Source organism: Ovis canadensis, chromosome 22, assembly GCF_042477335.2.
Source record: "Ovis canadensis isolate MfBH-ARS-UI-01 breed Bighorn chromosome 22, ARS-UI_OviCan_v2, whole genome shotgun sequence".
Lineage (NCBI taxonomy): Eukaryota > Metazoa > Chordata > Mammalia > Artiodactyla > Bovidae > Ovis > Ovis canadensis.
The window spans coordinates 32848202-32865515 of NC_091266.1; the positions used below are offsets into that span (position 1 = coordinate 32848202).

Here is a 17314-nt window from a genome sequence, read left to right on the forward strand (position 1 = left end):
AAAGAGTCAGACACGACTGAGCGACTGAACTGAACTGAACTGATAAGATTAACTAAAACTTAAAGCCAAAAACACTTACTGACATCAAGAACGCTGAGGAAGTAAGGAAAGACTAAGGAGCAAAAAGAGTGGTAAATATGTGGCTAAGTCTTAGTGAGCAGTCATGTAATGATGTTTTACAGGGCATAAAATTAGAGAGTTCACAAAATGGCTTAGACTTCCATAAAACTCCTAGAAGAGAGCATAGACAAAACATTCTCTGACATAAATTGTACCAGTGTTTTCTTAGCTCTGTCTCCCAAGGCAAATAGAAATAAAAAACCAAAAGTAAACAAATAGGCCCTAATCAAACTACAGACTTTTGTACAGCAAAGGAAACAGACAAAAACAAAACCAAAAACCCCCCAAAACACAATTTATGGAATGAGAGAAAGTATTTGCCAATGGTGTGACTGACAAGGGCTTAATCTCCAAAACATATAAATAGCCTGTACAATTCAATAACAAAAAACCAAACAACCCAATCAAAAAATGGGCAGAAGACCTAAATAGAAATTTCTCCAAAGAAGGTGTATAGATGGCCTGTAGGCCCATGAAAAATACTCCACATCACTAATTATTAGAGAAATGAAAATTGAAACTGCAATGAGGTACCACCTCATACCAGTCAAAGTAGCCATCATTAAAAAGTCTACAAGTAACAAACGGTGGGGAGAGTGTGGAAAAAGGGAATCCTCCTACCCTGTTGGTGGAAATGTATGTTGGTGTATCCACTATGGAAAACAGGATGGAGATTCCTCAGAAAACTAAAAATAGAATTACCACATGATCCAGCAATCCCACTTCTAGGTGTATACCTGGGTAAAGCTATAATTCAAAAAGATGCATGCACCCCTATGTTCATAGTAGAACTATTCACAATAGCCAAAACATGGAAATAACCTATAATACATGTCCATCGACAGATGAATGGATAAGGAAGGATGTGGTCCATATATACAATGGAATACTACTCAACCATTAAAAGTGATGTCATTTGCCGTTTCATGGATGAAACTAGATTGTCATAGTGAGTGAAGTAAGTCAGAGAAAAACAAATACCATATGATGTCACTTCTATATGGGATCTAAAAGGAGCCTGTCCACAAAACAAGCAAACTCACAGACGTAGTGACCAGACTTGTGGTTGCCAAGTGGGGAAGGAGAGGAAGGGGCTGGGAATTCGGGGTTGGTAGATGCAAACCATTGCATTTAGAATGGATAAACAATAAGGTCTTACTTCATAGTACAGGGAACTGAATACAATTTCTTGGGATAAACCATATTGGGAAAGAATATTTTAAAAAGAATGTATATACGTGTAAAACTGAGTTACTTTGCAGTACAGCAGAGGTTGGCACAATATTATAAATCAACTATACTTCAATTAAAAAACAGAGTTAAAATATAAAATTTTTAGAATGGAGTAAAGAATGGAGAAAGGTAAGAGTAATTAAAGATATTTGCATTGGCGATTAAGACTTTAGTAAATCAAGGACTTAAATTTTAACTTATAACCTCTAAAGAAAGAGAATAAAAAGATATAGTTTCCAAATCAAGAGGAAAATGAGATAATAAAAAATACTCAACCGATCCAAAAGAAGGCAAAAAAAAAAGAGAGAGAAAACGGAACAGAGAAACCTGAGACAAGGAGAAACCACAAAAGAAAATGGTGAAGTTAAACCTAAATATATCTAAATGGGTTAACCAATCCATTTTTATATAGACTGGATTATATTACTTTGATACTCAAGTAGTATGCTCACTACCCCATCAGGCAAAGTACTTCTAAATTTGAAGCAGTAGTTCTGATTGTTAATCTGAAAAAAGTATGATAAATATACTACAGAATGTCAAGAAAACCTGGAAATACATGGATTTTAGTAGAGTACTTTTGAATAGTGAAAAATCTTAAAGATGCATAAATCTCTAAATGGAATTTCATTCTCTATATGAAGATGTGAGTGAAATGAAAAAAAAAAATGAGGTGGGGAGCCCAGAAGAGTTAGTGCAATAAATTGTTTGAAGCCATTTGTAATGACTTGTAGCTCTAATCCACTAACATGGTGGTTTTTAATTTTTTTCATTTTTATTGGAGTTTGGTTGCTTTACAATGTTGTGTGTTAGTTTCTACTGTACAGAAAAGTGAATCATATCTATATCTATATCTATATATATATATAATATTATATCTCTCCTCTTTTGGATTTCCTTCACTGCAGAGCACTGAGTAGATTTTCCTGTGCTCTGCAGTAGTTTCTTGTTATCTATTTTATACACAGTATCAATAGTGTGTGTATGTCAATTCCAATATCCCAATTCATCCCACCCACCCTCCTTTCCCCTTTGGTATCCATATGTTTGTTCTGTACACCTGTATCTCTATTTCTGGTTTCTAAATAGATTGCCTATACCATATTTTTTCAAATTCCATATATTAATATATGCGTTCCTATGTGAAACTTGTTTTGTCTCTCAGTCCATCCATGTCTCTACAGATTTCACTCCTTTTGTGACAGTAATACTCCATTGTATATGTGTACCACATCTGCTTTATCCATTCCTCTGTTGATAGATTTAGGCTGTTTCCATGTCCTGGCTATCGTAAATAGTACCACAGTGAACATTGGGGTGCATGTGTCTTTTTGAATTCTAGTTTTCTCTGGGTATATGCCCAGTTCACTAGTGTATTTTTAATCTAACATTATTGTTGTAGTGATACAAAACAACTCTATGAGTTAGAAAAGGAAAAGGACTTTTCCCTACTACACAGTATATTACGGACTTGGAAACAGATAAAATCCCTTCGACAACGACAAGGGTTTACAAGCACTTCAGTAAAGTTACAGTTTCAGAGGTGAGTGGCTGCTCTGTTTGTTCTTATAGGTCTCCTGAGGAGCTGCCCACTAATCACTGGGAATTAACAGAAACTGGGAAAAAATCCAGAAGTCAGTCAACTGCTTGATGTAGTCAACAAAGAACTTGTGTCTTGAATATATAAACAGTAGTTACGGCTTTAAGACAACTGTTTTCCAGAGCAACTGCACCATTTTCTGTTCCCAAAAGAGCAGCATATAATATCAAAGAATCTCCTTTTTAAAGATTAAAATTTAAAGACTAAACTTTGTACTGAAAAGTGTAAACGCCTGCCATCTGAAAGTGTTCCAGATAACTGGGGTTTTGCTGGACTACTAATGGAAGAGGAATAATAGTAACCTACTTCATAGGGTTGCTGTGAGAATTAAGTGAGTTAATATGTGTAAAGTACTTAGAACATTGCCTGGCATGTACTTAATAAGTACGGTGTTTGAGGTAGCTAGTAGTAATAGTAGTAGTTGTAGTAGTTGTTAGTGATGGTGGTGGTAATGGTTGTAGAAATAATAGTAGTACAGTAGTAGTCGTCGTCAGTGGTGCTGGTGGCGGCGGCAGTCACTGTATTGGTGGTAATGTCATGAAATCCTTACTGTTTACGCATAAACCCCAAGGAGTATAACTGACTTACCACTTACCTTTGCTATAGTGTCTTGCCCTTACACATGCTCATGTTCCCAGCTTAAGAAATATGAGAGGGACTTGCTTGGTCCACTTGGACTGCCACTTGCTTGGTGGTCCAGGGGTTAAGACTCCACGCTTAACCATGCAAGGGGTGTGAGTTCAATCCCTGGTTGAGGAACTAAGATCCTACATGCTACCTGTTGTGGCCAAAAATTTAAATTTAAAAAAATGAGAGGAAGCATGGGTTATGCCCTTAAATTTATATCTTCCATCCCCATTGGTTCCTCATTCTCATCAGAGAGGTTTCTTAATATCCTTAGAAAGGGTGTAAAAATACTAACAGTAAATTAACTGGGCTTCCCTGGTAGTATTTAATAAGTAGGGAGAAATCTGTGAAAACTGAGAACAAGCTTATGAAATTTTATATTTATATGCATATATATGTATGTGTATCATACTGATAAATTCCTTGGGATGTAAAATTATTTAATGTAAGAAATTGGGATGTATGTGTGTAGTGTATTGGCAAGATCTCTAACAACTCAAATAATTCCATATTTCTGCTTTAAATCTATTTTTTATTAATTAGGTTAAAAATGAATAAATGTGATGAACAAAAACAAGAATTGTCAAAAATGTCTGGGACTGAGAAGAAAACTGAAGGAAAAGCATTTAAGAACAGGAAGAAACAGGAGGTATTTACACTGCAAAATAACATTCAACTCATCCTAACTGGTTATAATATTTGTTTGATAGAATAGTGATAGAATAGGAAATCTTGATATTTGTAATAGTTACCCAACAAAATGACACATGAAAAAGTTTAATTTTAAGAATAATTGTCCTAAACAGTGAACTTACATTATAAATTATTTATTTTTCTGTTTCTAGAGCTTCTCATGTTTAGCTTCAGAATTTGAAGAAACGGATATTGAAATAGTAAATCCAATTACCATGATACCACAACTTTCTTTCACAGAAGAATTAACAAACTTATCTAGATGTTCACTGTAAGCATCTTCAAAATTATTTTAAGCATTTTCAGATTATTTTTCTTCATTATATGTTGTCTGGTTACTGTATTGTTTCTTTAATAATGTTAGATTTCCTGATTGCTGGGTTTAAAAAATAAATTTGCACTTTAAATTGCTACCATAGTTCTATGATATTATCCTCATTTTAAAGATGGGTATTGAGCTTCTAGTTTATGACTGAGGTGGGACATAAACCAGTTTGGTGTGATGATTGGTTTTTATTTTGCTATGGTAGTAATTTTTGTTCAGGTGTAAATAGGTGGACTATAAAGCCACTGTGATTATATGGTCATCCTTGCTTGTTGAAGGATCTCCTGGCTTTCATAGAAAATATTCTGATTAGGAAGGACCCTCTGGAAAATTTTTTTACTTGGACAATACAAGCTTCTTTCTTTCCCACTTGTGACTTCTTCCTTGACCTTTAAGGTTTTCTTTCTACTCCTAGGAAATCCATGCATAACAGATATCATGCTGATGCCCATTTCTCCCATCTCTAAGCCTTTGGATCTCATCTCCCTTAAAGAGGATGTAGCAACTTAGAGCCCTGAACTAGCTACAACTTTCCAACCTCTGTCCCATGAAACATGTGGTACCAGCTCATCTTTGAGTACTGTGAATATGCACCATTTAGTGCAGTGTTGGAAGATACTGGGTGTCCAATAAATATTCATGCTCATTAAATGAATGAATAAGTGGTTAAACTTTTAAATGAACATAAAGAGTGGCAAACACAAAGGCAAAATGATCATTACCTTCTTTCTGACTAGAGAAGTAGAGCAGTGAAGCAATGTTTTATTTGCTCTACACCTACTTCCAAAAAGGGGCCCAAGATAATTTCTTGTGTAAGATGCCCACAAAGTTCAGTTCAGTCACTCAGTCGTGTCCAACTCTTTGTGACCCCATGAATCACAGCACGCCAGGCCACCCTGTCCATCACCAACTCCCGGAGTTCACTCAGATCCACGTCCATCGAGGGACCGTCTAAATAAGGATAAGAGAACAGCCATAAAATGGAAGTTGGAAATAAAGAGGAGAAAAAGAAGGAAGAAGATATTTTGGCTGGAAAGGCTAAGCTAAAACTTAGAGGAAGTCAAGGCAAAAGGAAATTAAATGCTTTATATCTTTTCACAGCTATTGCTGTCATGGGGCATTGCTGTCATTATCCACTGAAAATGTCCAGTTGAGTAAGAACTGAGTCTTTAGAAAAGAATAATATGCTTATGTCAAAGAGAGAGATAAAAGGAGTACATGGATTAAGGGAACATTAAAAAGAGTTTACAGGTGCGAAAAGGCAAGATTTCGTGAAGATGAATATAATCCCGAATTAACAGATTCTCATAATCAGTAGATAAGCTCATTATTTAAACTACTTTCAGAGGGCAACGTAAGGGACATATTTTATGAAACTATTAATATTTCTTTAAAGGTAATTGGGAGGAAGGTAAAAAAAGACCACCAGGGAGATAGGAAGAATAAGTAATCTTTTGTCCCATACCCCTTTGAGAAGGTTATAGAGAAGCTGGGCAGCTATGCTGGATGATCAGGGTGGAGAACAGAAGGGAATTTTATGTTTCAGCCTATGGCTTATCTTCCAGCTAGTCTTTTACCTTCTGAAAATCAAGGTCAAATCTTAACTATCATTAGGTCAATTGACTTGTATCTGAGAAGATAGTCAATAAGCGTTGGTTGAGAGAATGAATGAATGGATGCCTTAGAGTTCATATTATTGAATGGATCCATTTTTTCCCCAACAAGTGTTGTCATAGTAGCCCCAAGAAGTTAACCTTTCTGGCTGGCCTCTGATCTTTGGGTTCAGAGAAACAATGTCCTAGAAAAAAAGAATATATAACCTAAAGCCTAAAGAGATTCACAAAGATCTTTAAGAGGACACAGCAAGGCTGTTGTCTTAGAGTCACCTGCTTGAGGTTATTGAGAACATAATGTGTGTGTGTGTGTGTGTGTGTGTGTTTTAAAAGTTTGAAAATATTTTTGAATTCTTGATGCAAGCTCCCTCGCCCCCATTCCTAAGTCCCTCAGTTTTTTCCTCTCATAAAACATCTTATAATGGGTGTGTTATAATCTCTTTAAGTTCTAATTTAGTAAAATAAATAGTTGAATGATTTATGGTACTTTAATTTTAGTTCTTTTTCTGTTTTTGAGTTAACGTCTTTTTAAGGAAATTTCTTGATAGGCAAAATTTCTTATCTGTAGATAAAGGATAGGCAAATGTTATTGGGCTTTAAAATAGCATTTGTCCTCTAAAATTACCATATTTTAATATATCGAGGTATATTTTGAAAAGAATAATATTTTAAATCTGGTTTGCTTTTCAAGGGTCTCTTAAAGGTTTATTTAATTTTTAGGTACGAACAAAAGAGGAGAGCCAAAATTCAAAAGCTTAAATATTTTATTAAAATCTTATACAACGATAAACAAGTTTCTTGCACTTCAGTATCTCCTCTACAGTTTGATTTTAAAGTCATGTTTCAGCAAATTTTCAATATTCAGTTAATATATTGGCCTGAAACAATTTGCTTGGAGGTATGCCATTGTCATTTAATTTTGTATATTATTTTATACAATACATAATTAAAAATTTCTTGTCAGTTACTATAAGTTTTTTATATTAAGATATTAATATTTATAAATAATATACTTAAAATTCATCAGTAGTCTTTTATGCTTTAAGTACAAAATTATTTGATTTGCAGTTCTAAATACTTCTTTCCTGCCATAATTCTTGCCAACCCTAGACATGCAGCATTATTTATTTATTAGTGAGGTGCAAGAGGTGAAAGAAGGTTGTTTAAACTATGAGTAGTATAGCAATTGTTAGTGTTGAATAATTTCTTCAAATTGCCCCAGCCTTGGCTTGGTGATTTCAGTCTTTTGATATATTTGTTCATCTTTTAAAAAATTTTTTTAAAGAATCTGATGAAGAAACACATGTAGCAGACCCCTGTTCCCTTCCCAAAGACCCCATCATAAGAATCCCAGCACTAAAAGAAGAAAATATGATAATGAAGACAAATTAGAAACAGTAATGGAGTCTAGACAACAAGTCTTGATGGCTAATGGAAGAGTTAAACTTGAACCTAAACCTGAAAGAAAAGTTAGGAGGAGTAAAGATTTGTGTTATATGAGTATGGAGGGGAGTCTGAGACATGGGGAGATTATTATTACAAATCTAAAGCAGTTATTTTTCAATGCCTAAAATAACTTTGTGCTATCCTTGATCAAAAGCTGTATTCATTTTATTCATCTGTGCTATTAAGTTACTATCATTTTTAAATGTACCTCTGTTGAAATTTTTTAAATTAATTAATTTTAATTGGAGGCTAATTACAGTATTGTAGTGGTTTTTGCCATACATTGACATGAATCAGCCATGGGTGTACATTGTTGAAATTTTTATTTTGAAAATATACTGACTACACTTTCCTACTATTGTACCTAAAATAAATTGTGATATCATAATCTAACTTCTTGAAGTTTAAAATCGCCCCCTCTCCCAAAATACGTAAGTGTAGATTTTGAATCCTTCATCGTCATCAATTAGTACATTATCCTAACAAACTAAGAGGCAGAAAAAGAAATGAATCTATCTAGGGACAATTCACACCATTAACAGCTGCATGAATAGCTAAATAAATCTATATGCCCTTGATGAACACATAGAAACCTACATTTCTAATTTTATTATTATTTTTCTTTACTCCTTCTTCACTTCAGCCAAACTGAACTGAACTTCTTCTTTGATTCTTTTCCCATATATTTTTGCAATTCCCTACTTAGACTTTTTTAATATTACAGTTTCTCCACTTATAATGCCTGTTTTCATTCTCGACACATCATCTCAACTACACAGGTGTTGATAGCTGCCACTGGGGACAGGTCGTCTCCTGGGAGATTACAGGTGTCATTCTCGACCTTTACATCTGCTGCTGTCCAGGATCTGGCCTCCAAAGTGAATTTGACAGTTCCATGAGAATGCATGGACATACCCTAAACAAGTCTGCAAGATTGATGTGTAAAATCAGAATGCCAACTGAACATTTGAATATATTTGTCAGTTCATTGTCTCTTTTTAGTTAGCCAGTTTACTAATTTACAATAAGAAAGTTTTTTCAGAGATGTAAATACTTAAAATCCATTAGCTATAATTAGCTATAACTGCTGCAAACCTTTCTGTATTAGCGATACCTTTGGCAAAGGGACCAGTGTGTTGGCTTAAATTCACTGTTATAGGAACAGCATTTAGATGACCAGGAAAATACTTGTCTCTTTGTCTGTGTTTCTCTCTGTCTTCTGGTTATCTGCTGTCCTTTTGGTTGGTACATTCTTTTTTATCTTTTAAGGGGCATTTACCCTCCTTGATTTTCTTTTCTTTAGAGCACATATCACTGTTTCCCGAGACACTGATAACAGCGTATAAGTCAAAATAAGATTTTCCTATTGAAAAAATTTGGGTTTGTACTTATGGCAGTGATGGAATTCTAGTAGAAAACACAGCGTACAGAATCATAAGACCTAATCAGTAGATGTCTGTAGAACAGCATACTCAGCGCCTCCCTTATTCCTTCTTCTGGGACTTTTCCTCCCTTCCCTGCTACATAGCTTATTTAATCTGTCCTTGGACTCCATGAGCCAACAATTCTCCCTTTTTCTTAGGCAATTCAACCTGAGTTTCTATCACTTTTAATAAAAATTAATAAAGTTTCATATAGAGATTTCATTTCTTCATTTATAAAATGGGAAGAGTAATGGCCATTTCCTGTAATTTTTATCAGGTTTAAATAAGATAAAGGACTTTTAAAGTGCTGCACAAAAGTAAGTTCTTTGGGTATTGTGTTATATGTACTGAATTCCCAGAACTATATTTCTAATCCTTTTATTCAATTGATTTTCTTTGAAACCAGTGAAAGGCACTATACTTTTAAACACATAAGATTATCTAATTTTATCATGTGGATCAGAGGCTCTAGAGAAATACCTATTTTACATTCTAGTATTTTTAAAAGAATTATGTTAGTGATGATCTTTGTTTTAGTTTTTTTCTATTTTGTACTTTCAGTGAGTTATCAATCATTTCTTTTACATTTAGGTTTATGAAATAAGTAAAAGGACGTGCTTATTGGCAAAACTATATTTACCCTTACCTAATAGCACAGAGTTGAAAAGCAAAACTATTTTGGAATATCTAGAATTTAGCTCTGATAAACTGGTCATACCTGCATATGGAGAAGTGGGAAGCAGTAAGTTTATTAAAAATATGTCTTCCCTCCTGTTTCCTTCATGAGTTCTATATCCTAAATGACCCTGGGTCATTCATACGAATAAAGAATCCTATTCATAGAGTCACAAAATATGTTGGTAGATGCCAGGGGCTGGGGAGGTGGTGGGTTATGGGGTGGGAAGGGAGAATGAGGATTTAGTGTTCAGTGGGGACAGAGATTCAGTTTAGGAAAGTGAAAAATTCGGGAGATGGTGAGAATTGCACAACAGTGTGAATGTACTTAGTGCCACTGAAATGTACAGTCAGTGAAGTGAAGTCGCTCAGACGTGTCCGACTCTTTGCGACCCCGTGGACTGTAGGCCAACAGGCTCCTGCGTCCATGGGATTTCCCAGGCAAGAATACTGGAGTGGGTTGCCATTTCCTTCTCCAGGGGATCTTCCCGACCCAGGGATCGAACCCGGGTCTCCCGCATTGTGGGCAAACGCTTTAACCTCTGAGCCACCAGGGAAGCCCAATGTACAGTTAAATGTTGTTAAAATAGTACATTTTACATTATGTGACCTTTACCACAATTAAACATTAAAAAGGAATCCTGTATTTACAGTGTTAGTTTAAAACTAATTAAGTTCTTCCAGAGAGTAAAGTAATTTTTAAAACTTTGACTTGAATCAAATCTTTGGGAAATCTAAACTTTGGGACAAGCTCCTTTGCTTTTCCTAGGGCATCTGGGACAAGAGCACTGTGCTTTGTATAATGTGAGCTCCACACCTAAGTGGGGAGATTGCTGTGCCCCTACCTGATCTTTGAAGTGAAGTGAAAGTCTCTCAGTCATGTCCGACTCTTTGCAACCGCATGGACTATACAATCCATGGAATTCTCCAGGCCATTCCATTCTACAGGGATCGAACCCGGGTCTCCCGCATGGCAGGTGGATTCTTTATCAGCTGAGCCACCAGGGAAGCCCACCAGATGGTCTGACCTTTAGTAAAGCCTGAAGATGTTCCAGGACATGTTGATTCATCTTTGAACTGAAAAGGGGAGGAAGGAAGAGGAGATAGAACAGAGATAAGAGAGAGAGGAAAGAAGAAGGGACTTTTTTTTACTGCCTTTCAATTGATTTTCCTCCTCCTGCAGTTTAAGTTAGCATGTCTGCCGGAATGCTGTCCTTGCTCTTCTCCCACAGGTCCCTTCTCTCTCTCCTTCCTTGGGGTGTTGTAATTGCTGTGCCCATCTGGTGAAAAGAAAGGGAGTATGAATGAGTGAGCAAGGAGGAGAGAGAAGGAAATAAGCAGGCAAAGGAACAAGGAAAGTAGAAAAAATGAGGGAGGGATGTCGTCTGCTTAGATAAAGTCCAGATGAAGCAGAGAAGCAGGTTGTGGAGACCCAGGAGAAAAGACTTGGAAAAATTTAGGATGCACTAAGTACTTGGCAGAAGTTTCAAGAAATATCACTGAGCTCTCTGGAGACTGAGAAAGAAGATGAGGAGAGGGAAAAAATGGAAGAATGTAGGAAAGGAGCCAAACAGCAGCTCTTTTTCTGCTGGCATGCGCACTCAGTTGCTAGTTGTGTCAGATTTTTTGTGACCCTATGGACTTGCAGCCCACCATGGAGTTTCCCAGGCAAGAATGCTGAAGTGTGCTGCCATTTCCTGCTGCAGGGGATCTTTCTCCCCACCCCCGTACCTCCTGTCGGGGATTATCTCCTGATCTTACATTGGCAGGCAGATTCTTTACTACTGAACCACATTGGAAAGCCTTTTTTTGCTGCCAGTGGTTTTTTTCCTTGCTGGCAGCCACTCCCAGAAAGAATGGTTAGAAAATGTGTTCAGATAAATTCTCTCCCCTCTTGTTTGTAGTCTGTTTGAAACAGTCTGCCTTGAGGGATTTTGGGTAGGAGTTGAGGGAGAGCTGTAAGAATAAAGCCTGCAGTCAGCATAAACTTTGTATTTCTGGGGTTCCAGGAACACGTAAAAGGGGAAAAAACTGTAATGTGCTCAAATATTCATATGTTTTTAATGCCGTTTTTAAACAGATGTGCCCTTTCTTCTTGAGGAAAATGGGACTGAAGAACTTTGTCTTTTAACATCAGGAAAACTAAGCTATTCTCTATCATGGGCCTTAGATGAAAAGGGTGTTCCTCTGACACCTCTGTCACAGTCGTTACGATCTGCTTTCTGCAGGTAATAAACTTTATGCTTGAAAAATGATGCCAGTCTTCAGCAAAGCATCACACAAAGCCTACCAAAGGGAAACTCTAGATAAATGGTAGGAACAGTTTAGTTTACTTGGATATTGCTTTATTTTTATTTGTGTTTGTAAATATATAAAATATTTATTTTATTTATAATCACGTGTCTTTATGTGTAAGAGAATGTGTCTTTTCAATGTTTAGGATTACAGCTACATGGATGATGACAGAGGCAGTTGCACAGTCCTTAGACTGCGTAGGCAAAGGCCAAGACTCCCAAGGATTTGATTTCTGGGACCTTTATCTCTCCCAGTCATTCTGGATTATGTAAAAAAAAAATGATTTTTTGCATTATCAATTTGTTGGAAGAAATTGCCGGACATAGAAATTTCATCTATATCCCACAACTTCCTAGAGAAATTGGAGTTGACTTCTAGACCCTATGCACAAACAGTATTACTAGAAGTACAGTAGAATTCTATAAAAATGGTGATAATGCTGGCTTCTATACTGTGCTGTGTTTGAGTAAGATGACACATATGAAGGGCCAAAAGATCTCATCATTAAAGAAATTAATGAATGATAATAAAAGGATAGCCTTTTCCCTCCCCATCTGAACACATATTTTTATTTTTATTTATTTATTTTTTTAAACACGTATTTTTTAAAAAACAGGCTAGATCCAACTATATGACATTATAGAAAAGGCAAAACTAGGGAGACAGTAAAAATGTCATTGTTCACCAGGAATTAGGAAAAGGGAGGGATGAATAGGCAGAGCACACAGGATTTTTAGGGCAGTGAAACTACTCTGAATGGTACTGTAATTGTGGATACATGCCATTATGTGTTTGACAAAAATCCGTATAACATAGGACACCAAGAGTAAACCTTAGTGTAAATTATGGATTTTGAGTGCTAATGATGGGCCAGTATAGGTCCATGGATTATAACAAGTGCAACTCTTATTGGCAACAAACATAGTAAGTTATAACTCTGATGCAGGATGTTGATAGTGAGGTAGGCTGTGTATGTGGAAACTGTACTTTATACCAATTTTGCTGTGATCCTAAAACTCCTTTTAAAAAATTCCTATTTTTAAAGTAAAATAATAACATTTTAAAAAATTCCTATAAATAATGTGGATTAAATAGGAAATCAAAACTGAAATTAGAGACTATTTTTAAAATAACAATGAGAACACTATCTACAAAACTTGTGGCATATAGCCAGAATCATAGCAAAAGTTCATAAGTGGTCTTCTTGCATACATGAGTGCTAAGTTGCTTCAGTCTTGAAGGAGGGTTGCCTTGACCTCTTCCCGAGTGGTCTTCTTGGTAAATAATAAAGAGTTTTAGAGAAAAAACTAAACCAATGTCAGTAGTACTCAGCAATTGATGTTGAAGAAACAGGAAGTGGATGTAGATTACTCATCAGAAAGCTTGACATTAAGAAGTGGCTGAAAATAAGAGAGAGAACAGAATCAAAGTATGGAGTTCTTAAAAACTGGGGGCAGTACTTATCTTCTAAAAGGAAGTGATGAAATTCATAGGAAAAGAGCCAGAAGGTATTAGAAAGAATATGAGATAAAGAAGCCACCTGCCAATACAGGCAAGGCAAGAGACTTGGGTTTGATCCCTGGGTTAGGAAGATCCCCTGGAGGAGGAAATGGCAACCCACTCCAGTATTCTTGCCTGGAGAATTCCATGGACAGAGGAGCCTGGTGGGCTACAGTCCATGGAGTCCCAAAGAGTCGGACACAACTGAAGCAGTTAGCACATGAACTCCTTCAGAGTCAGGATGATATTGAACCAGAACATAAGACAATAGCTATGGTTCTAGAGAAGAGGAAATATCTTTCCAAAGCAGAGAATGAGACAGAAATCGCAGTACACACAGAAATGTAATTTTGATGGATATGCCTGTTTTGCTAAGTAAATCAGGTCATCTTAGAAACCTGGAGCCAGGGCATTTTAGGAGAAAAATGGGTTGTCATCAGTCAGTCACTCAGTCATGTCCAGCTCTTTGTGACCCCATGGACTGCAGCACGCAGTGAGGAAGAACTAAAAAGCCTTTCAATGAAAGTGAAAGAGGAGAGCGAAAAAGTTGGCTTAAAGCTCAACATTCCGAAAACGAAGATCATGGCATCAGGTCCCATCACTTCATGGGGAATAGATGGGGAAACAGTGGAAACAGTGTCAGACTTTATTTTTTGGGCTCCAAAATATAATGCTTACTTAGTACAGAGTTTAAGATGAGTTGTTTTGTTGTGTTATCATTAGCTCTGGGCTTAAAGGAAAAAAAAAAAAGGCTGTAATGGGATAAGTTTTATGTGACTAAGACTAAGGAATGTAGAAAAAAAAGTTTGTTCTTTTCTCCCCTTTGAGAACCCCAGACCCCTATCTCCTCCTCGGGGACCCCAGACTTCTTATCAACCTACTTAACAATTGACTCTCAGATTCATCATAAAAAATATGAATAGATACTGATGGAAAGTGGACAGTGTAAAATGTGTGTCCATGTTTGGGCTGACATTGTAGAATCTGAGTCAGACTGTATTATTGAAATCCTAGTTTATAGACTGGAATTTTCCTTGAGTACTACATAGAAAAGATCTTAGAAATCTTTCAGTCTGAAGCGTTCTAATTCCACAAGGTGAAATGAATTACCGATGAAGAGAGAGATTAAGTAACTGGGATAATTGATGGCTGAAAAGAAACCCTTTCTGTTTGGGTTGAATTTCCTCTGCACTTTGCCTGTAGTTGAGGTCACTAAGATTGCACTCCCAGGTGTGCTAGTGGTAAAGAACCTGGCTGCCAGCGCAGGTAGACATAAGAGAGGTCAATCAGGAAGATCCCCTGGAGGAGGGCATGGCAACCCATTCCAGTGTCTTGCCTGGAGAATCCCATGGACAGAGGAGCTTGGCAGGCTGCAGTCCATAGGGTTGCACAGAGTCAGACATGACTGAATCGACCTAAGAACGCATTTAAGAGTACACTCTAGCCTGTCTTTCATAGCTCTCCAACTTCTAAAGATATGGCCTCATAGGACCAAACAAAGATATTCTTCTGACTCATACTTCCCAGTTAATTGTATTACATAATCTGTATTGTGTTTCAGCTATAAAGATATAGCCTAAAGATTCAAAGACTTTGATGCTGGGAGGGATTGGGGGCAGGAGGAGAAGGGGACGACAGAGGATGAGATGTCTGGATGGCATCACTAATTCGATGGACGTGAATCTGAGTGAACTCCAGGAGTTCGTGATGGACAGGGAGGCCTGGCGTGCTGCGATTCATGGGGTCGCAGAGAGTCGGACACGACTGAGCGACTGAACTGAACTGAAAGATTCTTTTCATATTGTGTATTTTAGATAGCAAAGAGGAATATTTATGGACTTTACCCTTAAGACCTTTGTCTCTTAAGGGAGAGGTAGACATTTATCAAAAAACTATCATACAGTTAGAATGTGAGAAGAACCAGAGAAGATAGCACATCTGAGCCTTCTGTTTTATCCTTAAATGCAGAGGATGGATAAGCTTAATCTTCAAATACCTGTAATAGGTCGGTTCTACCCCATATAACAGATGTATCACCTGTATATTACATACAAATTCACAACGTATTTTTCATTATGTTAGTGTGTTAAGGAATGTAGATGCAAGAGGTGTTCCTGAAATTCCATGGCTTATTAATGCACAGAAGCTTTTTGAATGGGCCAATGAGGTCAGAATTGACCCAAATAACCCAGAATGTTCTGATTTAATGGAATTTATTACGGTAAGTTGTAGCAAAATATCTGTACTGTAAATATATTTATTAAGCTCTATACTCTTATGCTCCTCCATAGTTTGCAGTGTATTTTTCTAGGCACTGAGAGTCATTAAAAGTAAAAAAAGACAGAGTTTTCAGCCAGTTTACAGTATTATGAGGCAGTTAGAAATTCAACAGCTGGGAAAATGATTGGTACTCCGCTCCACCACTGTTTAGCAGCCCTTGCTTGGTGCGTCCAGCAGAATAATCTCCAGGTTGACATCAGTTGTATGTCTACTGAGTACCAGCCATATTATTAATTGCTGAGGACTTTAAAGATGATTCAAAGACATCCTCCTTCCCTCAAAGACTATTCACTTCTCCTACTCCTGCTCATAGCCAACTGAACTGCTCTGTGTGCTCCCAAAATGCTTTCTTCATACTTTTATCCATGCCATTCCCTCTGCTTAGAAGGGCACCTATATCAGCTATCTTACCCACCCTGCAAGTCTGGTAAATACTTCCTTGGCAACCTTGTTACTGAGTCCAAGCTCCCTCTGCTTCCGCACAGGATAGGCCAGTGAATCGGGCAGATAAGGTGTTGAGGCAAGGAATATGGCTTTATTTGGAAAGCCAGCTGATGGAGAAGATGGCAGACTAACATCTCAAATTACCATCTTGTCAGCATCTGGATGCCAGTTTCTTTTATGGATCAGAGATGGGGGGGGTGGACATAAGGAAACAAAGTAAAAAGGCCATTTAATCTTGCAAGTATCTCCTGGAATGGCAAGCCTCAAGCAGGGGGATGTGTTAATTTCTTTCTTCCTGCCAGCCAGGTGTTCAGGGTTATGAACAAAGGCAGTTTAGCTTAAGTCCAGCAAAGGGGCAGGGTTCTTTGAGGCAGGCCATTATGTGTGATTATAATAACAATATCAACGGAAAGCAAGTCAAAGAAACAGTTTCAACATGGAGTCAAAATTGACTTCTCCCTGCAACAACTTCAGTTAGATATGGGCTTTTCTTTTCTTGCCTTCCTGTTCTTCTTTTTTTTTTTTAAATAACTTTTGGATCTAGAGTTTGAGCAAGCTCCCAGAGATGGTGAAAGACAGGGAAGCTTGGAATGCTGCAGTCCATGGGATCGAAAAGAGTCAGACACGACTGAACAGCAGCAAATGGATCTATCATTCTGCCTTTTCTGTAGTCCTTTGCCCGTGTGCTTTATCTTTCCTTGTGGAACTACGCTAGTAAATCTGTCTCTCTTATGGCACTAGCACTTTGCCTCTCACGTTCTGTGTACTCACGTTTGCATTTAGTGAATAAAGCGGTGCATAGATTATTGCAGTTATGTTTCCTCAGATCAGAGCTTCCCAACTGACATGCTGAACTGATTACTTGTACATAAAACTATTGAACTTCTCTCAGCTCATACAGCAACCGGATATAAAAAACATCATCTTTTAACCCATTGTACAGTAACATGTTTTCATTTTCTATATAAATCATGACCAACCAGGAAAAGGTTGAGAATCTATGTAGGCTAGATTCTGCATTTATTTTTTTCAGATTTTC

General features: G+C 37.1%; 1 protein-coding gene across 5 annotated transcripts in view; it reads left to right on the forward strand.

The window, feature by feature from the left end:
• The window catches only part of CC2D2B (coiled-coil and C2 domain containing 2B), a 206286-nt gene that overhangs the window by 136134 nt on the left and 52838 nt on the right, over positions 1-17314 (forward strand). For 2 of the 5 annotated variants that reach the window (XM_069568145.1, XM_069568147.1), the window contains 4 exons: positions 2756-2896; positions 4124-4229; positions 4426-4544; positions 5481-5610. In XM_069568145.1, the coding sequence (XP_069424246.1) occupies positions 2756-2896; positions 4124-4229; positions 4426-4544; positions 5481-5553 (439 nt within the window). In that variant the 3' untranslated portion in view covers positions 5554-5610. Of the gene's footprint in view, positions 1-2755; positions 2897-4123; positions 4230-4425; positions 4545-5480; positions 5611-6931; positions 7110-9672; positions 9824-11836; positions 11985-15633; positions 15773-17314 lie in introns of those variants that run through there. The other 3 variants (XM_069568146.1, XM_069568148.1, XM_069568154.1) reach the window with 2 other exon arrangements.